Source organism: Dipodomys spectabilis, unplaced genomic scaffold (genome assembly GCF_019054845.1).
Source record: "Dipodomys spectabilis isolate Male_0828 unplaced genomic scaffold, ASM1905484v1 ptg000036l, whole genome shotgun sequence".
NCBI lineage: Eukaryota > Metazoa > Chordata > Mammalia > Rodentia > Heteromyidae > Dipodomys > Dipodomys spectabilis.
In genome coordinates this window covers 2,746,941-2,766,686 of record NW_024870713.1, presented here as the reverse complement: position 1 = coordinate 2,766,686, position 19,746 = coordinate 2,746,941, and the positions used below count along the sequence as shown (strand labels likewise).

At 43.2% G+C, this 19,746-nt stretch overlaps 1 protein-coding gene across 1 annotated transcript; it reads left to right on the top strand.

The window, feature by feature from the left end:
* Positions 1-668: 668 nt before the first annotated feature.
* Positions 669-19,319, top strand: Lrrc52 (leucine rich repeat containing 52). The gene is made up of 2 exons (XM_042677380.1): positions 669-1,290; positions 18,994-19,319. Exons 1-2 carry the CDS (start codon positions 669-671, stop codon positions 19,317-19,319), a joined length of 948 nt encoding a protein of 315 aa, XP_042533314.1.
* Positions 19,320-19,746: the final 427 nt, after the last annotated feature.

Sequence of the window (19,746 nt, the reverse complement as noted above, 5' to 3'; positions counted from 1 at the left end):
CCCTCTGGGACCTGCCTACTTACAAGTCTAGGGTAGCCTCTTTCTCTCTACTACCTCAAGGAGGAGCCAGTATGAACACTCTGAGCACACACTGGCACAGAAATCTTCCCCCAAGTGAACTCATGTGTGCCCCCCCCTCCCCCGCTCTGGCCACATCCACAGGCTACAAGACCCTATCCAGGAATCCCTGACTCCCCCAGGTACAGAGAGCCTACCGTGATATACCATACACACACACACACCACTCAGAAGGAGAGATGAGAACTCACTTCCCTTCAACCAGGCAGTCCCCTGAAGCTGCTGACATCACAAAGGTGTCAACTGGCAACCTCATTGTCATGTGGCTCTCCCCTGGCTCCCCTTCACTTGCAAAGGCAGGGGAAGGGTGAGACCTTTCAAAGCTGCCAAGCAGGCAACCTTCCAGCAGCAGTCTGGGACTGAGCGAGCAAGCCACACAGCTACCAAGCTGGCGGCAGGGCACCAGGCCTCGCGTTTCAACTTCTGTTCAGTTCTCCTGTAATGGAAAATTGCTTTGCACAAAGCTAAAGTGTTACAGTTCTTTCCAGTGTCCCTCCCCCGCCCCGCCCCACCCCTCAGCAGACTTTGAGTCAGAGGGACAAAGGACTGCCTGCCGCAGCAAGGTAGAAGGAGGGGAATCCTGGCTTACTATGCCCCTTACTTCAGGCCCTGGCCCCGGCTGGTTACTGTTTTCCTTTGGGATGGGGCTGGTATCAGGGTCAAAGTGTCCAAATAACTGCCAGTGTCAAGACCAAGAAGTGGCCTGCATAGGGATGCAGCTCTCAGAATACCCCCTGGACATCCCTCTGAACACTCGGCGGCTGTCCCTGCAGGACAACAGAATCACTAGTTTGCCAGCTATGGAACTAGGCCTCCTCAGTGACCTTGTTTACTTGGACTGTCACAACAACCGGATTCGAGAAGTGATGGATTATACCTTCATCGGGGTCTTCAGACTCATCTATCTTGACCTCAGCTCCAACAACCTGACCTCCATCTCCCCATTCAGTTTCTCAGTGCTCAGCAACTTGGTACAGCTGAACATTGCCAACAACCCTCACCTGTTATTTCTTGACAAGTACACCTTTGCCAACACCAGCTCTTTGAGGTACCTAGACCTCAGAAATACCGGCTTGCAGACCTTGGATCGCACTGCTTTCCATCACCTTGTGGTGCTCCAGACCCTGTATCTGAGTGGAAACCCCTGGAAGTGCAACTGTTCTTTCCTGGACTTCGCCATCTATTTACTAGTGTCCCATCTGGACCACCCAGGTGAGGGATTGATTGGATGGGGGTGAGGGGGAAATATAATGGAGTAGGAGGAATTGGTTTCAGAAAAGGCAAAGCCAAAAAGGAGGGGTGGGGGGTTAGACTTGGAGAAAAGGTTGGGTTGAGCTGGTTAAAATCATTCTGAGTTGACTGGAGCAGCAATATGCTTGGTGGAAAGAGTCAAGAATAGGAATCCAAAGACCTGAGTTCTGGTCCAAATTTGCCTCCTATAAATTATCTGCCTTTGGAAAACTCACCATTTCTCTGCCCCTCAGTTTCCTGACCCATAAAGTTAGGATATTAATATTATCCAATATATGGTGTGCCAAACAACATGATGTATGGTGTGGAAATGATAAAGGACTATAATTGCACAGTGATAGAGTAATACAAGGATACTGTATATTGCATTAACTTGTTTTAATGGGATTAATGTAGTAATTGAATTTTTTTCCAGAGTTGAAAAGTAAATTCAGCCTTTTATAAGCAGTCGAGGATCCAATAAGAGTATGATGTATAGAAGGGAAAATTCAGCAAGATGGAAGGAGAGGCATAGAAACTGCCTGGACTGAGAGGGAGGAGAGGAAGAAGAAGAAATGTTTTTTTGATAACAGATTTAGTTTCACAGTACTGATCTCATAAGGAAGCAGGGAATAAATAGCATGAATCTGTGGAAACAGGCCACAGTGCTGAGCAGGGAGATTCCAATGTTACTGGCAAATTTTCAGATCTCACCTGAGAGATTCCTAGCTAGTTACTGTCCCTCTGTCTACTGTCCCCATCCCAGCTTCCCTATCCTACCTATCCTCCATGCTTCTTCTGCACTTACAGCATTGCAACCCAGCCAAGTGGGAACTTCAGACAAATAAGAAGTAGCTCCACAGAGAAATCCCAGAGCACTGATGAAGTTAGTTCCACTGAGGAAGTATTTTAGGAATACTCCTGGCCAAAATGATGGGCTTCAAGAACTGGGGTAAAGGAAGCTGTGATAATGTCAAGTAAAAATGCCTCTCCTGGCCTCCCAGTGGGCATGCCTTAAAAGGTTTTCTAGGTAGGGCCTGGACTAGAGTGAAGCCCGAGAGAATCCTAGGATGTAAGATTTAAGGACGCACTGAGAATGAGTGTACTGCCTCCTTAAATTCTATGCCCTAGGCAGCGACCCTGATGCCAGACATTTCAGACTTAGTTGTTACAAACCAAAGGAACTAGCTTTGGTAGATGTACCACCATACCAGACTTACATGCAAATTTTCCTTGAACAGTGTCCATGATTTTGCTATGGCATCCTCCTGCCCTAGCTGAAGGGTGAAGTTGGTTGGCTTCTCCCATAGTCCCTGAGCCTACCACTTCCTCCCTATGTACTTTCCCATAGTCAATTTTCTGCTTGTACAATTGCATCTTCTCAGAATTGTCAGGCTGACTACTTTGGACTCCTTGACTCTTAAGTTTAATCCATGATGGAAAGTATTATAAACCAGGTCTGTTTCACTGCATGTTTTTCAAAGATATTAGAGGGGAGTATCTACCTTATCAAGCTCATAAATTTCTCATGAATGAATACTGATATTTGAGACAGGCGAAGCTTCCATCCACTGACCAGTAAGCCCCTACACATATACCCCACAACTGCTAATCTGCTCATCTCTTTGCTGTTTGGTAGCCTGGGGAAATCTGCTTGGCCAATTCAGGCAGAAACATGGTCTCGTTATTCTAGTTCACTATTGTTATCTATTCTAAAATTTGAATGAGCCCAAGCTCATTTATATTCTATAGAACTTTACGGCTTTGACTGTTTTCATACATGGCCTTTCTCTCTCTCTCTCTCTCTCTCTCTCTCTCTCTCTCTCTCTCTCTCTCTCTCTCTCTCTCTCTCTCTCTCTCATATTATACAAACTCTTAAATTCAGCCTGTGAAAGAGGATAAGATTGATATTTTTTATTTTTTTTATTGTGAAAATACTGTACAGAGGGGTTACAATTACATGAGCAAGATAATGAGTACATTTCTTATCAAGCATTGTAACCTCTTCCTTTGTTTCCCCTTCCCATCCCTTCCCATCCCCCCCCCCCCCTCCAAAGCTGTAAGGTTTGTTTTCAACATAACGACTTATACATCTCATTGTTGCAATGGGTCTACCTGTATCCCTATTTAAACGATTTTTTTTTCCCCTTCCCCTCCACAAATTATACCGACATCCAATACAGTGAAAGCAGGGGTTATACTGTGGGGGAGGAACATACAAAGCAACAAAGAAAGAATCTTATAAATGTGTTAGAAACAATTGCATGAGAGAAAAAAACATTTGAATACATATCTTAGGGTTCATTTCCCTAACATCATCTTATCTGATCTTTTCTGCTTGACTCAGACATATACTAGATATTGCAAATAAGGCAAACCATGGGATCTATGTTTCTTTGGGCCTGGCTTACTTCACTTAATATAATTTTTTCCAAGTCTTTCCATTTCTTAACAAATGGGGCAATGTCATTCTTTCTGATGGAGACATAGAATTCCATTGTGTGTGTGTGTGTGTGTGTGTGTGTGTGTGTGTGTGTGTGTGTGTGTGTGTATATATATATATATATATATATATATATATATATATATATACCACATTTTCTTGATCCATTCATCTACTGAGGGGCATCTGGGTTGGTTCCATATCTTAGCTATAGTAAATAGTGCTGCAATAAACATAGTTGTGCTTGTTTATGAACATTTGGGTAAATGCCCCAAAGTGGGATTGCTGGGTCATAGGAGAGCTCTATGTGGAGTCTTTTGAGGAACCTCCATACTACTTTCCAAAGTGGTTGAACAAGTTTACACTCCCACCAACAAAGTCATGGCCATAGCATCTACAATTCAGCTTTATTTCTAACCTGGCTACCACATGGAACTCACCCAAGATAATTTTCCTTGAATAATGCACTATCCATCATAAACTCATTAGGATATTCCCTTGCAAACCCAGGTTTCACCATAATCTACCTATGACTCTAGCCCTCCATTTTTGCTCTCACTAGAGCCTTTATTCATGCATACACACATACACATATGCATAATCACAAGTATGCACATAAACACACATGCAAGTATACACATACAAACCATTTGAATACACACATGTAAACAAATACAGAGGTATACATATACATGCACCATAGGCACATGTATACAAATATACATACATATCTGCTTACAAATTATCTATACACAATATACACACACATATAAATGTAAAAATATAACTTGTATACAAACACACACAGCTGAACACACAGCAAAACTCACTAGATGCTTCTCTTGTCCTTCAGCCAGACTTCGATGTAAAAGAAGATATTTTATTTCATCATCCTCCTATAATGATTCTGTTGGCTGGAAATATCACTATTGACACTGGACACTATTGACGTTGACCATTAATATCTTTGAACCTAATACCACCTATCTCTACCGCATTTGCTAAAAAGGTGATCTTGGCATGGTCTAGAATGCAGCCTACACATCTCTCCACGTGTGCCCACATTTCTGCATAGAGAAAGAAGTTCTATGAAATAAGTGGAGCAACATGGTTGTTTGCAAAGCAGAGTCCAGTTTAAAAGCAGGCTCACATTAGACCCAAGAAGATACTATACTTTAGCCCTGGAAAATTTTAGCACTAAAGGGCAATGTGACGGCTGGATGCCAGTATGTACACATCTCTTATAAAGCAAGGGAGTGAAGTAATGGACTCCCATGCTACCATTCAGTTTATCTTTCATCCTTTTTAATGTACCAAACAAGTGCTGATAGATATAACTAACCCAGAACCCCAGGACTATATGTGGAGAGAGTGTATGGATGATTCCAGGTCATCTGCATCTAGTCAGGTACAACAAAGCTAAACAAAAGAAAAAGAAGCCAGTACTGCCTAGAAATGCACTCAGGTCAGCCACAGCTACCAATGATGGATGACAGGTGCCATGCAGGCAACAGGGACAGTGTTAAGAACTCAGGTTTTGGAGTGAAAGAGGCTAGGGTTATGATCTTAGCCCTTCCATTTACTCTCTGTAGGATACTAGATAAGTTCTTTTTTTTTTTTTTAACTCTGGGCCTGGGCCCTGTCCCTGAGCTCTTCAGCTCAAGGCGAGAGTTCTACCACTTGAGCCACAGTACCGTTTCCAGTTTTCTGGTGGTTAGTTGGAGATAAGAGTTTCATAGACTTTCCTGCCTAGGCTGGCTTTGAACTGTGATCCTCAGATCTCAGCCTCCTGAGTAGCTAGGATTACAGGCATGTGCCACCAGCACCCAGCCCAGATAAGTTCTTTAACCTCTCTGAACTTCAACTTCCTTATCTTTAAGACAGGGATAATAATAGAACCAACCTACCTACAGCTGTCATAATGATGAAATGAGAACATTTATGAACTGTTATTAACATCAGGCTTGACACACCATAAGCACTCAATAAACAAGTGCTGGTAGATGTAAGAAAAATCTTAAGATACTAAATAGAAAGTAGCAGTCGGAAGTCAAGCAGTCCTCTAATCAAGAAGCAGACTTCAGAAAGGCTCATGTGGAACTCTAAGACAATGCATTATTCTCTCTAGAAGACAGGACTGGAAAGATGTAGGCAGGGTGGATTATACACAATGTATAGGAAAGATGAGTAGCAGGTGTTAGGACTCTAATCCACAGGAAATAGTACAATGTGAATCCCAGAGGAAGTGAGTACTTCATAAGTTATAAATTCAGGAATCCAGACCCCAGACAACAAACTGGAAACTAAACCAGGGCTTGGTATCAGTCTGAGCTGTAAGTCTCAAGACTAAACCAACATCAGCAAGGTGTCTGCTCCTGAGTCACCTGAATCTGGAGTTTACAGCGCTTCCCAGCGGAAGTCACATTTTGAGAGACAGGTACAGATAGTGTTATACATATAGATGAAGACTAAGAATTCAGTCCAACTGTGGGTCAACAGGCCTTGGAAAAAGAAGAAACAGTACACTTTTGTGATTTAAGAGTACTGAGCAATACCTTTGTACCAATATCTCCAATCTGCCCCCTACTTGTGAGACGAAATTGTCCTCCTCTTCTAAGTACCCCTCCCCAAATGTCATAAGCTTAAAAAGGACCTTGAAAAACTATTTGAACTTCTGGAAAGAATGATACATGTGCTTTATGCCTTTACCAGCTCTCATATCAGGGGAGTAATGAGTTCTCAGAAAATTGAGCAAGGTTAATTCTGTAGTGGTAGGGAACTTTGAAGGAAACAGAAGCCCTGAAAGGAAATGGAAGAGAGTTAGAAAAAAGGATGGGAAGGTAACAATATCTCCTTCCATTTCTTTAATTCATTTTGTATCAGAGTCTGCCCATGAAGGGGTACAGAGGGAGCCAAATGTTTATGCTGGAAATGTTGAAACTTTTCAACCTAACAGGATAGTCAGTGCTACTATTAAGGTCTAACTCAAAAGGAACTCCCCACTAGCATACCAACCATGTGTAATGAAAAGTATTCAGTCTTCAAAGAGCTCACATACTCCCTTTCCAAATGCAATAAATAAATAGCAGAAATAGGAGGTATATTATCTGTCAGTTACCACACTGCTCTATGGTCAGTACAGGGTTAAAACAGACACGTGCATTCCATTTTATTTTAGCCCAGGTTAGCAAGTAGATGAACGAATCCTTGGCTTAAGCTATAATTTTTCCAGTCATCAATGCTATTTGAAGGTGAGAGTGGCAATTGAATTCTTAGGAGATTTTTTTTTTTCTCTAGCAGGACAGGGTTGAATGCCTCCCAAGGTGTTCTCAAAAACTCAAGAGTGCTAAGCTCCTGAACATGAGGAACTTGGCTTCCTCTCCACAGCCAGTGGTTCAGTGCTGTCCAAAAGAAGTTTGGACATCAATGGTGGAAACTGTTTATATATGTGGTATCCAGTACAGTAGCTACTATCCATGTGAGACACTGTCACACAGGGAAAGTGCTAGCATATTGGTCAGGGCAGCCTATTAATTCAAGATGCTTAAGCTAGAACTTTAGAATCCAAAGTTGTATCTATTAGTCCATTTTTTGTTGTTGTTGTTATTGTGGCAAATATTTATCTTCACCTACAGTTTCAGAGCTTTGGGTCCATAGGTTGGATAGCTCCATTGGTTGATGGTCTGTGATAAGGCAGATCATCATGGCAGAAGAGTGCACTGAAGCAAAGCTGATCACCTCGGGTGGCCAAGAAGCAGAAAGAGGAAATGCGAGGGATTTAAGACACAGTGTACCTTTCAGGGACATGTCCCCAGCAATCAGCTTCCTCCATGTAACTCATTTCTATCACCTCCCAATAAATGTCATTTCATTGTAGACCAAGACACATGAGATACTTGGGGAGATTTCATATTTGACCATAACAAGTATCTTCACTGGCAGGTGATTTCTGCTCTAACCCAGCACAGAGATATCCTGACATCCAAGTTCAGTATTTTTCATCAGTACTATATTTCCTTGATATAAAGCACATCACTGTATGTCACTCTATAACGTTTACTATATGCTCATATGTGCCAACATCATAATATAATGTTGTATAATTTTATTTATTTCCTGTATTTAATAAGTTGTCCTAGAAAGACAAGAGACACAAATAGAGTTAAAAGCCAAGAAGAACTGTCCTGGTCATAACAATCCTACTGTGATTTTTGAGACCGTTACTTCCCCCACTTTGAGTCTCTCACTTTTCTTGAGTTTAAAATGAAGGAGCAGGTCTGGGAAGGTGGCTCAGTGATAAAGTGCTTGCTTCACATGCATGAGGTCCTGGGTTTAATTCCTCTGCACCACATAAACAGAAAAGGCCAGAAGTGGCACTGTGGCTCAAGTGGTAGAGCACTACCACTAGCCTTGAGCTGAAGAGCTGAGGGACAGTGCCCAGGCCCAGAGTTCAAGCCCCATGGCTGACAAATAAATAAATTAAATTAAATGGGGCTATGGCTCACTGATAGAGCACTTGCCTAGAACAAGGGAGCAGGATTTGAAGCTCTCAAAGGTCTCTTCTAGCTGGCAGACTGCAGACCTAAATAGGAAGCTAAGACATTCACAAGTGGTGAACAGTTTTATTAAACAGAGTACCTGCTGAGTAAGTACAGATGGGTAAGAGCACTGAGATAAAGGTGTTCCTAGTGAAAATATTGAGGCCACATAATTAGGAAAAGCAATTAAGAAGCAGACAGCCTCTTAACTCCTATAATTTGGGGGGGGAGGGGAAGGGGGGTGGGAAGGAGTACAGGAAGGTACTAGAGTTTAAACTCCAGGCCTTGTGCTTATTAGGCAGGGGCACTACCATTTGGCCACGCTTCCAGACTTTTGTCCTTCCACTATTTGCAGATAGAGTATCAAGCATTTTTGCCTGGAGCTGGCCTTAGATTTCAATCCTCCTACCTATGCCTCCTGAGAAACTAGAAGTGCAAGCGTGCACCACCACATCCAGCCTTCTTCCTCCTACACTCTCACACTTCCTAGCTTCACTAAATTCAACTTAGCTAGAACAATGTCTCTATCTCAGCAGTCTCTTCTCTTTACTTTCCTCCTACTACTCAAAAAGAGGACCTCAAAGCATCCCAGGCCTTACATTCTGCGATTCTGATTCACTGAGCTGCCAGCCTAAGTGTCTATAAACCACTTTTCAGAAAGCCTATGGCAATGTCCTGTATTCTGGTGCTTCCAGGGCTGCTTCAACTGCTGAATAAGCTGATTTTCTCTGAGATTAATGGCTAATAATGTTTTCTGAACTATCTCCTTTAAGGGGCACTTACAATTTGACAATAAACACAGTATCAGAATTCAGAGCAAGACAGGCTACCAGGGAGTAGGAATGGGGCAGTTTGAGAACAGAAGGTCCCTCTGTGTCAGCTGTTAAATTACAGTCCTTAGTCCTAACTGAACTTGATGGTGTGGCCTAAACATCAAGGAGGAGTCTGGGCAAGAGAACTGCAGAGGCGTGTAGACAACGGTATCCTGGGACATCCACAGGAAGCAGATGGCTTGGGTCATGCGCAGCTTCGGGGCCAAGTCATTCTGAGGGCATTTCGAGCAAAGAATATGTTAGTTTCATTTCAAGGCCACTTCTTCCTGTGTTAAGATGGCTTTAATAGGATAATGGCCCCATTTCAACTCACCAAGTACAAAGTCACCTGCCAAAACTCAGATTTCCAGAATGAATTCAGGTCCTCATCCTAATCTGCTATTAACCCTAACCCTCCTCCTCAATCAGGGAAATTGAAATGAAGACAAAAAAAAAAAAAAATCAAGTGGCTGGGTACCAGATAGTCCCAAAGCTGTAAACTGCTCTGTCAGCCTGACTTACTTACCTTACAACAAACTCCTCTGGCCTAAAGTAGTAGCTTCTGGTAGAGTAGCTGGTAGAGGACAATGAGAGGTCATCTGAATCAGTGGTCCAAAAAAAAAAAAATTCAAGCAGGAATGCAAGAGACCAGCATGCGAGCATTGGGCAGGGTCCTAGATGATTCTGATAGCTTCCCTAACTTGGCCCAGGTGGGATCCCTGAGAGTATTTGATCTAAGGCTCTTTCAACCTCAGAAACACCAGAGCCCTCCTCATGGCCCCATAGCTCCCCCAGAATCATTCAGGCCTCTGAAACACAGCCGTGCAAGTCTTGTCAAGCAACCAACCTCACTTTTGTTATCTCTAGAAGTAAAGAGCTCTGCATCCTGGAGGAATCAAGCAAAGTGGATGCAGCTAGAGAAACAGGAGTTCAGTCATGAAGGACCTTCAAAGCTTTGAGACATGAGGAAGTTTTAAGGCAGTGCTAGGGGGGAAAAGCTCCTGTAGGCATATAGGTGACAGAATATGGGGGCCTAAAGCATCAGTGGGGATGGAGGTGTGAAGACAGGTCAGAGGAAACATCTGAAATTGATAAACAAGACTGAGAACTGAACTAGACCCTCTCCTTGCTCCTTATACTCCCTAAGAAGCTTCTAGAACAATTTTTTTAGTAATTAGTAAATTTTTGCTAGTTTCCTTTCTGTCTTTCTTGATAAACTAGAAGCTCTGTGACTTTATATGTGAATCTTCAGAAACTAGCACAAGAGAAAATGCTCAGTAACTATTTACTAAATGAGTTTACTAAATGAGATGTGGAAAATAAAAAGCAAGGGAAAAATGAACAATACCTGTAAAGACTTTGATTTGAACCACTGTGGATGCCTCTCTGAGGAAGAGACTTGTATCAGCTAGCTTCCATCACTGTAACAAAGTACCCAAGATAACTAGTTTACAAAGAGAAAAGGGGTATTTTGGCTCACAGTTTTCAAGATTTGATTCCACAATTATTGGCCCTATTTTTAGGCCTGTGGCAAGACAGCACATCGCCACAGGAGAACATGGTAGGGCAAAACTGCTTATATCATAAGTCAGGGAGCAAAGACTAAGAGGAAGGGGCCATGAAACAGATGCCTTGTCCCATGAGTTGTGATGAAAACAAAATAGCTTACATGGAGAACACTGCCAAAATGCTGACAATGTCGTAAAGTGAAGAGTTCAGTGGCCTGGGGGTGATTTTAAGTGCCAGTGGGATGCAGACAATGGGAGAGCAGTAGGGCTTCAAGACAAAAGCAGTGGCCATCATCCACAGGAAGTAGACTGACATGGGGTGGGGGGAGTGTCACAGCATTGGAGGAGGAGTTAAATCTTTCAAAATAACATAATGTAGACAGCACCTAACAATGAGTGGCCCATTCACAGCGACATCTTTTTATATCCCAGAATAGATTTGGCCTTCCCCTCCACCTAACAAAAGAAAGGACTACTACATATGATGCACACAATTTAAACATGGTTAAGGTCCAACTTAAAGTCAAATTAGATAAACCCTTGTAATTGTGGATATATTTTCATCTAATGGCCAAGATGCTTTGGCCACAGCATTTGACCAAGATGAGGTTGGATGTAATTATCCCCACTTGACATTTATGAGGGTTAGGGAGTCCAGCCTGCACCTGAGTGCCCTCATTCATTGATAGTTACTTAGCACTTCCTAGGTGCCAGCGCCTGTGAGCAGACCTGCTGCTGTGGAGCCTGACTAATAGGCAAGGCAGAAAACAATCATATGGCATTAATTCGGGCAATGACAAGTACCAAAGGAAAAATTACGTACATGTTAGGCACCTGGGATCAGGAACAATGCACATACATTAAGTCAGGTGGTCCCAAGGAGGTGACATTTGAGCAGAGAACAAAGAAAGACAGGAGCATGCCAGGGAATATGACGTGAGGTAGAGGAGTATCTCCCTATACAGAGAGAATATCTAGAGCAGAAGGAAGACACGGGAGGAAGGAAAAGACTAAGGGAGAAAATTAACCAGAGACCAGATCACATAGGGTAATAAGCCATAGTGCACTTCTGATTTTATTCTAAGTATGATGAGAGGCCCTGGAAGTGACAGGTTGTGTGACTGACAGATTGCTCCCACTGCTATATCAAGGAGAGGCGTGAGTCAGGAGGGTCACATGGTTCAAGCAAGGGAGGATGGTGGCTGTAACCAGGGTTAGGTAAACATGGTGAGAATAGTTAAGAACAAGGATATATTTGGAAGATAGCACTGACGGTGTGTATGCATGTGGTGTGAATATGTGACCGAGGAGAAGCAGCAAGGAGGACTCCCAGGTTTCTGCCTGGCCTGGCATCCTTCACCTTCTGGGATTTTTAACTGATTGTTATCCATGAGGACAAATATCCAGTATCTGATTTTTCTGGGCTTATGAGTAGTTATTAGCCTATCCATCTCAAGGTCAAGCTCACTAGAAACTAGAATTTGCCTTTAGCTCTCAAGAACCTCCTCATACCATCTCCCCATGCTGTCCCATGGCAGCTCACTCCCTATCCCTCATACCTACTCTAGAAGCCTGCAGCAGAGGCTCACCTCTGTGAAGAAATTCAGTTATCAGAAGACTTTACACTTTGTCTTGTTTTATTGGCGAAATGAAAGGTTTTTATCTCCTGCTGACAGAATTCTAGGTCCTGGCAAGCACACAAGAAGGTATTTTGGAGAAAAGAAAAATTTCTGCCTATACGTCATGATTATATGCAACAAGTCATACAAAAGACTAAAGCTCAGTCTAGTTTCCTTTCTAGGGGATCATCTCTGGACCACAGAATAGAGTAGCAATCCTTTCAAATTCCAGTTGTGTAATCTGTCTGAAACAGCAGGCAAAAAACATGTAGTTTAGGAAGTACTATAAGAGAATAATCCATTCTTTTATGTATACATTCAGCAGATGTTTACTGATTATCTACTATGTGCCAGGCACTAGGATATAAAGGGGGGGAAATAGGGTCTCTGATCTCCAACAGTGCTTGGAGATAACATCTGATATCATGCCTACAGCATTTAGCCTGAAGTTCTCGCCTATGTCTCACCTCCTCTGTCCTCTGGGACCAGAGAAGTACACTTCACAGGTCATGACTGACCTTCCTACTTGGACATGCAGACCATCCATTCCTGCCTTGTAGGGACTTCATTCCCCTCAGCTCACTGAATCCTGCTCAGGCCCTCATGGGGTAGTATTCAGCTAGTAGACTGTTATGAAGGTTGGCCAAGTCATCCATGCTCCTCTTATGCCAAGGTTCCCTTTCCTCCAGCTCTGAGTATCATGTCAAGGATGATGACCCTAAGATTTGGTGCTGACAAATAACACTTAATATGATCATTCAATGTAAAGACTGTGAGCTCCAGTCTGTTAGGATTCATTATAGGCGTGGAGGATGCTCCCAGAAATCAGAACCGACAAAACTTCACCACTCCATAGTTTATGATCAAGCAAGGAGAAGCTGCTTTCCTTGATAAAGACCTGATTTAGATGGAAGAAAACAAGACCACACACATATACAAATCATGTTGAGATAAGCAAGGACCTAATGAGGAGAAATGAGGAAATTAGGCTTCTCTTTGTGTTCTGCCATTTGGAGAAGTCCCTTCCTCTCATTGTATACTGCCATTCCCTTTGGGGTTTTCCATCCTCCACCCTAGTAATCATCATGGTTCCTGAGCAGTCATCAGGGCAGGAACTCAGAGAACTTTGCACAGGGCCTACCTTCTTTAGACCCCATATCACTAGGAACACTTCAGCAGACCCCTTTGTAAAACTATGGTCCCTTCTGCAAACCAAAGAAAACAGTAGTTCTTTCCAGAACCTCTGATTTCAAGACTGTAACCCCCTGAGCCCTTGCACTAACAGAAACTTGGTTCCTCCACACATCTGGTTCTAGAAGACATTTATGCCTGTGAACTATGTGCTTGGTGCAGAAACAAGGGAGAGGTTTGTGTTTCTTCAGAAACCATTTGCAAGAAGTTAAACATTAATAACATCTGTAATAGTACCTGGAAGCTTTAACTGGGGCTCAGATGCCCTCAGCCCTCTGGAGGGAGGCTGAGGGAATAGATTTCACAGGGTTGTAAGGCCTGTCTCTAATGTGAATGGAGCTCTCTGGAGTTGTATAGTACACAGCATTCACAGCAGTACCTGAAATCCCTGTGTGAGAGGTAAGGAGACCAACAAGACAGAGAGAACTGTTGTAGCATGGGATTATTTCAAACTACCTGGGGATGGTCCACAGTAGGGCTAAAAACTAAATTGTATAAATGGGTTCATGTGATATTATCATGCATTAAGTATGCCAGGATCAGTAGATGGGTATTTAGTCTTCAAAGTCATCATACCAGAATTATAGAAGAATGTATGACTAATAGGCTAAATAAAAGGAAATGAAATTAGAAGAAGAAAGCCAAAAGGAGAGTTTATTGCAGTATTGTTCACAATAGTCAGAAGAAGGAATCAGCCAAGGTGCCAAGCACCCTGAGTGAAAAAGATGATAGATAGCTAGATAGATGGATAGATAGATAGATGCACCCACACTGTGGAATATTGCATAGCCATAAACAAAAATAAAATCATGCCAGTTGGGCGCCAGTGGTTCATGCCTGTAATCCTAGCTACTCAGGAGGCTGAGATCTGAGGATCAAGATTCAAAGCCAGCCCCGGCAGGAAAGTCTGTGAGACTCATCTCCAATAACCACTAGAAAACTGGAAGTAGCGCTGTGGCTCAAGCGGTAGAGCGCTTGCTTTGTGCTGAAGAGCGCAGGGACAGTGCCCAAGCCCAGAGTTCAAACCCCATGACCAACCAAAAAAAAAAAAATCATGCCATTGGCTGAAAACTGAATGCAATTGGAGGACATCATATCAAGAAAGACAAACAAAGCTCAAAAAACATATATATATATATATATATATATATATATTCATCCATGGAAGCTAGACCAAAAAAATACATGTGTGTGAACATGTACATTTGTGTATAGATAGATACAATCCTGAGTATCTAGATTACAGGTATAAACCACTGCACCCAGCAACAAAATATACTTTAAGACACATTTCTAGAAATGAGAACTATTCCTCAACAATAGAAGGGTAAAACTTCACTTATAACTTTCTATGCATCTAACAGCATAGTTTCAAAAAACATAAAGCAAAACTTGATAGAACTAAATGGATTATACAAATACACATTCATATCATAACTGGTGATGTCTTCATAGGAACTTAAAGTAACTGAGAGACGACAGATGTTTATAGATTAAAAAGCCAATAATGGTTAGAAAAGGCAAGCATGGGGGCTCATATGTGTGATCCTGACTACTTACAAAAATTAGAGATTAGAAGAATCATGGTTTGAGGCCAGCCTGACAAAATGTTAGGGAGACGCCCATTTCAACCAGACAAGCTGGGCATGGTGGTGTCTACCTGTCATAAGTAGGAGGATTGTGATATGAGGCAAGCCCCAAGCAAAAAAGATCAGACCTTTCCAAAAGTTAATCTAAAAGCAAAGAGTGGTGAATGGCACAAGTGGAAGAACACCTGTCTTGAAAACTAAAGGTCTTGAGTTCAAACCCAATACCAACAAAAAATAAAGGAAATGGTTTAGAAGATCTAACCATAACCTAATGAACATATACAGAACAAAGTACTCGATAACTCAGAAGAGTTTACTTTTGCAGAATACATGGACACTTACTAAAATTGACCTTCTGCAGCCATAAGGCAAAATCTCACAGAGAGTCAGAGGATCAGCATTGACAGTATGTTTTCAACCACAGTAGAGTTAAACTAAAATGAATGATTAAAAAAAAATACTAGAAAATCTCCCAAATAGTCACAGATTAGTGCCCTTATTAATAATAATAATAATTATCCAACATAGCTGATGCCTTCAAGAGTTGACCTGATGCCTTGATGAGGAGAAAAGATGTTCAGGACAATAACAACTGTAAAGTAGGACATGGCAGGTCACCACTAAGCATTCAAGGAAATGCTATGGATGAGTTCAGGAGTAGCAACAATTACATCCTCTGAGCCACTGCTGTGGGATAGAGTATCCTACTGTTGCTCCTTGGAATAAAGGTTGATGAAGAAATTGATCTTGGGAAAACTGGACCAACAAGCAATTAATGCAAAAGCAGTGGTGTAGCAAAGGTAGCTAAAGATGGGGCCAGAGCCAGATGTACTGACAGCAGAATGTGTCGTTTGATTGGACTGGAATAAAGGGGGATTGTGGGGGGGGGGGACACTGGGAAGGCCGGTCAGTGCCATGGGAAGGGTAGGCAAGGAGATGCTGAGAGGCTCTGTCTCACAGGCCATGTGGGCTGAGTGTTATTCTAAGGCCCACAGGGGAATTGCGGGAGGGTTTGGAGCCAGGGCATATCTAGGGAAAGCTAGACTTTGGGAGGTATTCATTCAGGCAGGGAAGATAATCAGGAATGTGTGAAACGGCCAGAGCTGGGAAACTTGGAATCATGGAGCAGGAAGGTTGGGAGGGGAGAATCCAAACCATGATGGCATTGGAAATAGGGGGAGGGAGAGGGGGAACGCTGTGCTGGAAAACCCAGGCCTCCCTCCCAACAGAGCCACCCACAGCCCTCACTTCCCAGCAGTCGAACAATGCATTTAAATCACTACCTAATTGCTCCTTTCAAAGTTAATGCTCCAAAATGGGGAAGTGTGTGTTTAATGTTTAGTCTCAGCCGCCAGAGCCCCAATTTAAAAGCTAAATCTTTTTAAAAATAGGATGAGACTAACCCCTCCCCCACACACTGCTTAGACCCTCAAAATCCCAGTTTTCTTTTCTCAAATACACCTTTCTTTCTTTCTTTTTCTTTCTTTCTTTTTCTTTCTTTCTTTCTTTCCTCTTTCCTTCCTTCCTTCCTTCCTTTTCTTTCTCTCTCCCTTTCTTTCTCTCTCTCTCTCTCTTTCTTTCTTTCTTTCTTTCTTTCTTTCTTTCTTTCTTTCCTGTGTCTCTGGCACTTTTGCTTTTGTGACCCAATAATTTTGGCCCCAGCTACATTCTTGAGCCTCCTTTGGGAAAGCCCCCAAAGACTTGTAGCCACACTGACCAGAAAGAGGTCTACATGCCTAATTGTGTTTCTTCTTCTTCACATCCCCAATCCCTCCAGTTCAATGCTCTCCCTTGGAGCAGGGTTGCCCCCCTCCACCCTTCTACAGTCAGTCTATAGGGTCCTTCTACCTTACCTTTCCTCAGTAATTGTTGCTAATAGTGATTTGACAGCCCCTGTGCTAGCTTAGCCTCCAGGGTCCCAGTCTCCCCTGCCAGTCTGCCAGCCACACTATTATATTCCACAAGCTGTCGTCCAGGATGTGCTTTTCCTATAGGTGCTCTGACACAGAAGCAAGGATCAGCAATGGCATCCAGTGGAACAGACTTTCCACAGCCTTTCTGCTCACCCAAACTCAACTGCTTCCTCCCTCCACCCAAAATCCTCTTATGAAATTTCTCTAGGCATCCACTCCCCCACTCCCACCTCTAGCTATTCCTGAGATAAAATTTGTAAATCAGTGCATAGTCAAAGCTTAGGATTTGGTCTCAACACTAGCTTGACCTCAACAATCTAGTACAGAACTGAGCAGGCATCAAGATAGTGGCTTAAGTAAAGGCAAAAAAAAAAAAAAAATGCAAGGCCAAGAATGAGGCACCAAATACTCTGCACATCTGGCTCGCTAGCCTCTCTTCTCACCTGTGTCCATCAATCCTGTCTGCTGCCCTGAGGACTGGTATTATTTTACCCTTAGAATAGGTATTATTCTGTGCACTTGTAAAAGGAAGGAGTAGAATTCAGAGAGAAAACCAGGTCTCTTGTTGAAGTTTGCAAGAGTGGCTAGTAACAATCTAGATTGGACCTCTAATCTGTCTGGCTCCTGAGCTCTCTTTTCTTTCCACTGTACTGAAGTCCATGGTGTTAGAAATAGGAAGGTGATCAGAGAAGCCAGGGAGCTGAGTCGGCTGCTAAAAGTGACCAAAGACTCATATGGTCCATGTGATCAGCCAGTGAATGCCAGTACCACCCCTGAGAAGCAGAATTGCTTCTTCTGGTGACTTCTTTGCCCTGAGATCCCCTGATTTCTCCTACAGAGAGAATGCACCAGAAACATCTCCATGGAATCTCATGCCTCCCAGAGTTGAAGCAAATGGTTTGTGATGCTCTTGGGTGGCACTAATGGTCTGTATTTACTTTGGCTTATAGTTTTGGAGTTTTGAGTCTATGGTTGCTTGGCCTCATCACTTTGAGCCTGTGTTAAAGCAGAATGTCATGGCAGGAAACACATCATGGAACAAAGCTGCTCACCTCAAGTGGCCAGGAAAGGAGTGGGGCTATTCTTGGGATAAGAGAAGCCCTTCAAAGGAATGCCCCAATGATAAGACTTCCTCCAGTAAGGATCCACCCCACTAGTTACAGTCAGCTCATTCAACCCACTGAATGGGAATTAATCCATGGATTAATCTGGGGATATTAATGAGGTTAGCACCATCATGATCCACTCTTCTCTCAATGGCAACCAAGCCTTTACCACATGATCCTTTGCAGGGACATTTCGAATCCAAACCATAGCATGGTCCCTTGCTGGACACAGGCACAGGCACAGAGAAAGAGAAAATGTTGGGTCAAGAAAAGGGAGAAAGGGTGGCTGGGAAGGTGGCTCAATGGTAGAGCGGTTTCCTTGCATGCCTGAGGCCCTGGGTTCAATTCCTCAGCACCACATAAGCAAAAAGAAAAAAGCAGGAAGTGACGCTGTGGCTCAAGTGGTAGAGCGCTAGCGTTGAGCTAAAGAGCTGAGGGACAGTGCCCAGGCCCAGAGTTCAGGCCCCACGACCAGACTCAAAAAGAAAAAGAAAAGAAAAGGGAGAAAGGAAGGAGAAAGGTGTAGAGCCTTGCTGGACATCTGAGGAGTCCCAGGCCTCCACTGTATCCTACTTGAGTTTCCAACCTACTGACTCCTGCTGTGGTTTTTGTCCTTCTGTAACAATCCTTAAGAAGCAAATTTGACTTTCATGACCAAAATGCAGGTCCATCTCAGAGAAAGAAGTAACTGAGGCCCAGCACTTTTCAAATTTCAATGTGCCACCAAATTATACCACAGCCCCTCCCCCAGTGATAGGGGGCTGAGACATGACCCAGCAGGCCAGGCAAGGAGCCAAAGGTTCTGCATTCCCAGGCAGCCCAACTGGGTCTAATGCTGCTGGCCACAGAGCACACTTTGAACATTAGGATTCCAGAGGGCCACTTCTCCCCCAAGTCTCCTCTTGGCTTTAGGATCCTGGGAATTCTGCTGTTTCAGCACACTGCCTGCTGTGTTCTTCTTCATAGATGATCAGAATGCCACGTGCATGGAGCCCTCAGAGCTGACAGGGTGGCCCATCACACAGGTGGGAAACCCACTCCGGTACATGTGCATCACGCACCTGGACCGCCAGGACTACATCTTTCTGCTGCTCATCGGCTTCTGCATCTTCGCCGCTGGCACTGTGGCTGCCTGGCTCACAGGTGTGTGTGCTGTGCTCTACCAGCATGCCAGCCACAAGGCAAGTGAGGATGAGTCTGAAGACGAGGCTGGAAATAGGGTGGAAGTCACCAGGAGGATTTTTTATTCCAGGACTAGTTCTGCCTCTGGTGGTTTCCCTCAGCTGATTTAAGCCAGAGGTCAATAAATAACTTGTTATGTCATCTCTGGCCTTCTTGCTTTCTTTCCTGCCCTCCCCTGTCTTAGAGATTGTAGACACTCAGTAAAATAAATAAAATGTTTTATGGTCATTTCAGAGGTTGGCCCCTTCTGCTCCACTAGCCTAAAGATACCTTTTTAAACTCAACACCACGGGGTAGAAGGAAGTATAGAAAAGTAGTTAGCTTCTTCCGAATGCTGAGAAGGCCCACCCTAAAACAAATCCACTATTTTTTACTGGGCACCTACTAGATAGTCAAACTAAGTGCGTGAGTAAAGGATGCAAGAAACACTAAATTTAAGATCTTTCTCAAAAAGCAAACAATTTGAAGGAGAAGCCAAGATTAACAAATGTGTCCACGGGCATCTTCACACACCAATGATCATATAATATTAATATA

What these genes read in the sequence shown, in the direction of transcription:
- Lrrc52 (XM_042677380.1), top strand. Translation starts at nt 669, where the DNA reads ATGCCCCTTACTTCAGGCCCTGGCCCCGGCTGGTTACTGTTTTCCTTT. An exon ending in GTCCCATCTGGACCACCCAG is followed by an intron (nt 1,291 to 18,993) that starts GTGAGGGATTGA and finishes TCTTCTTCATAG; the next exon opens with ATGATCAGAATGCCACGTGC.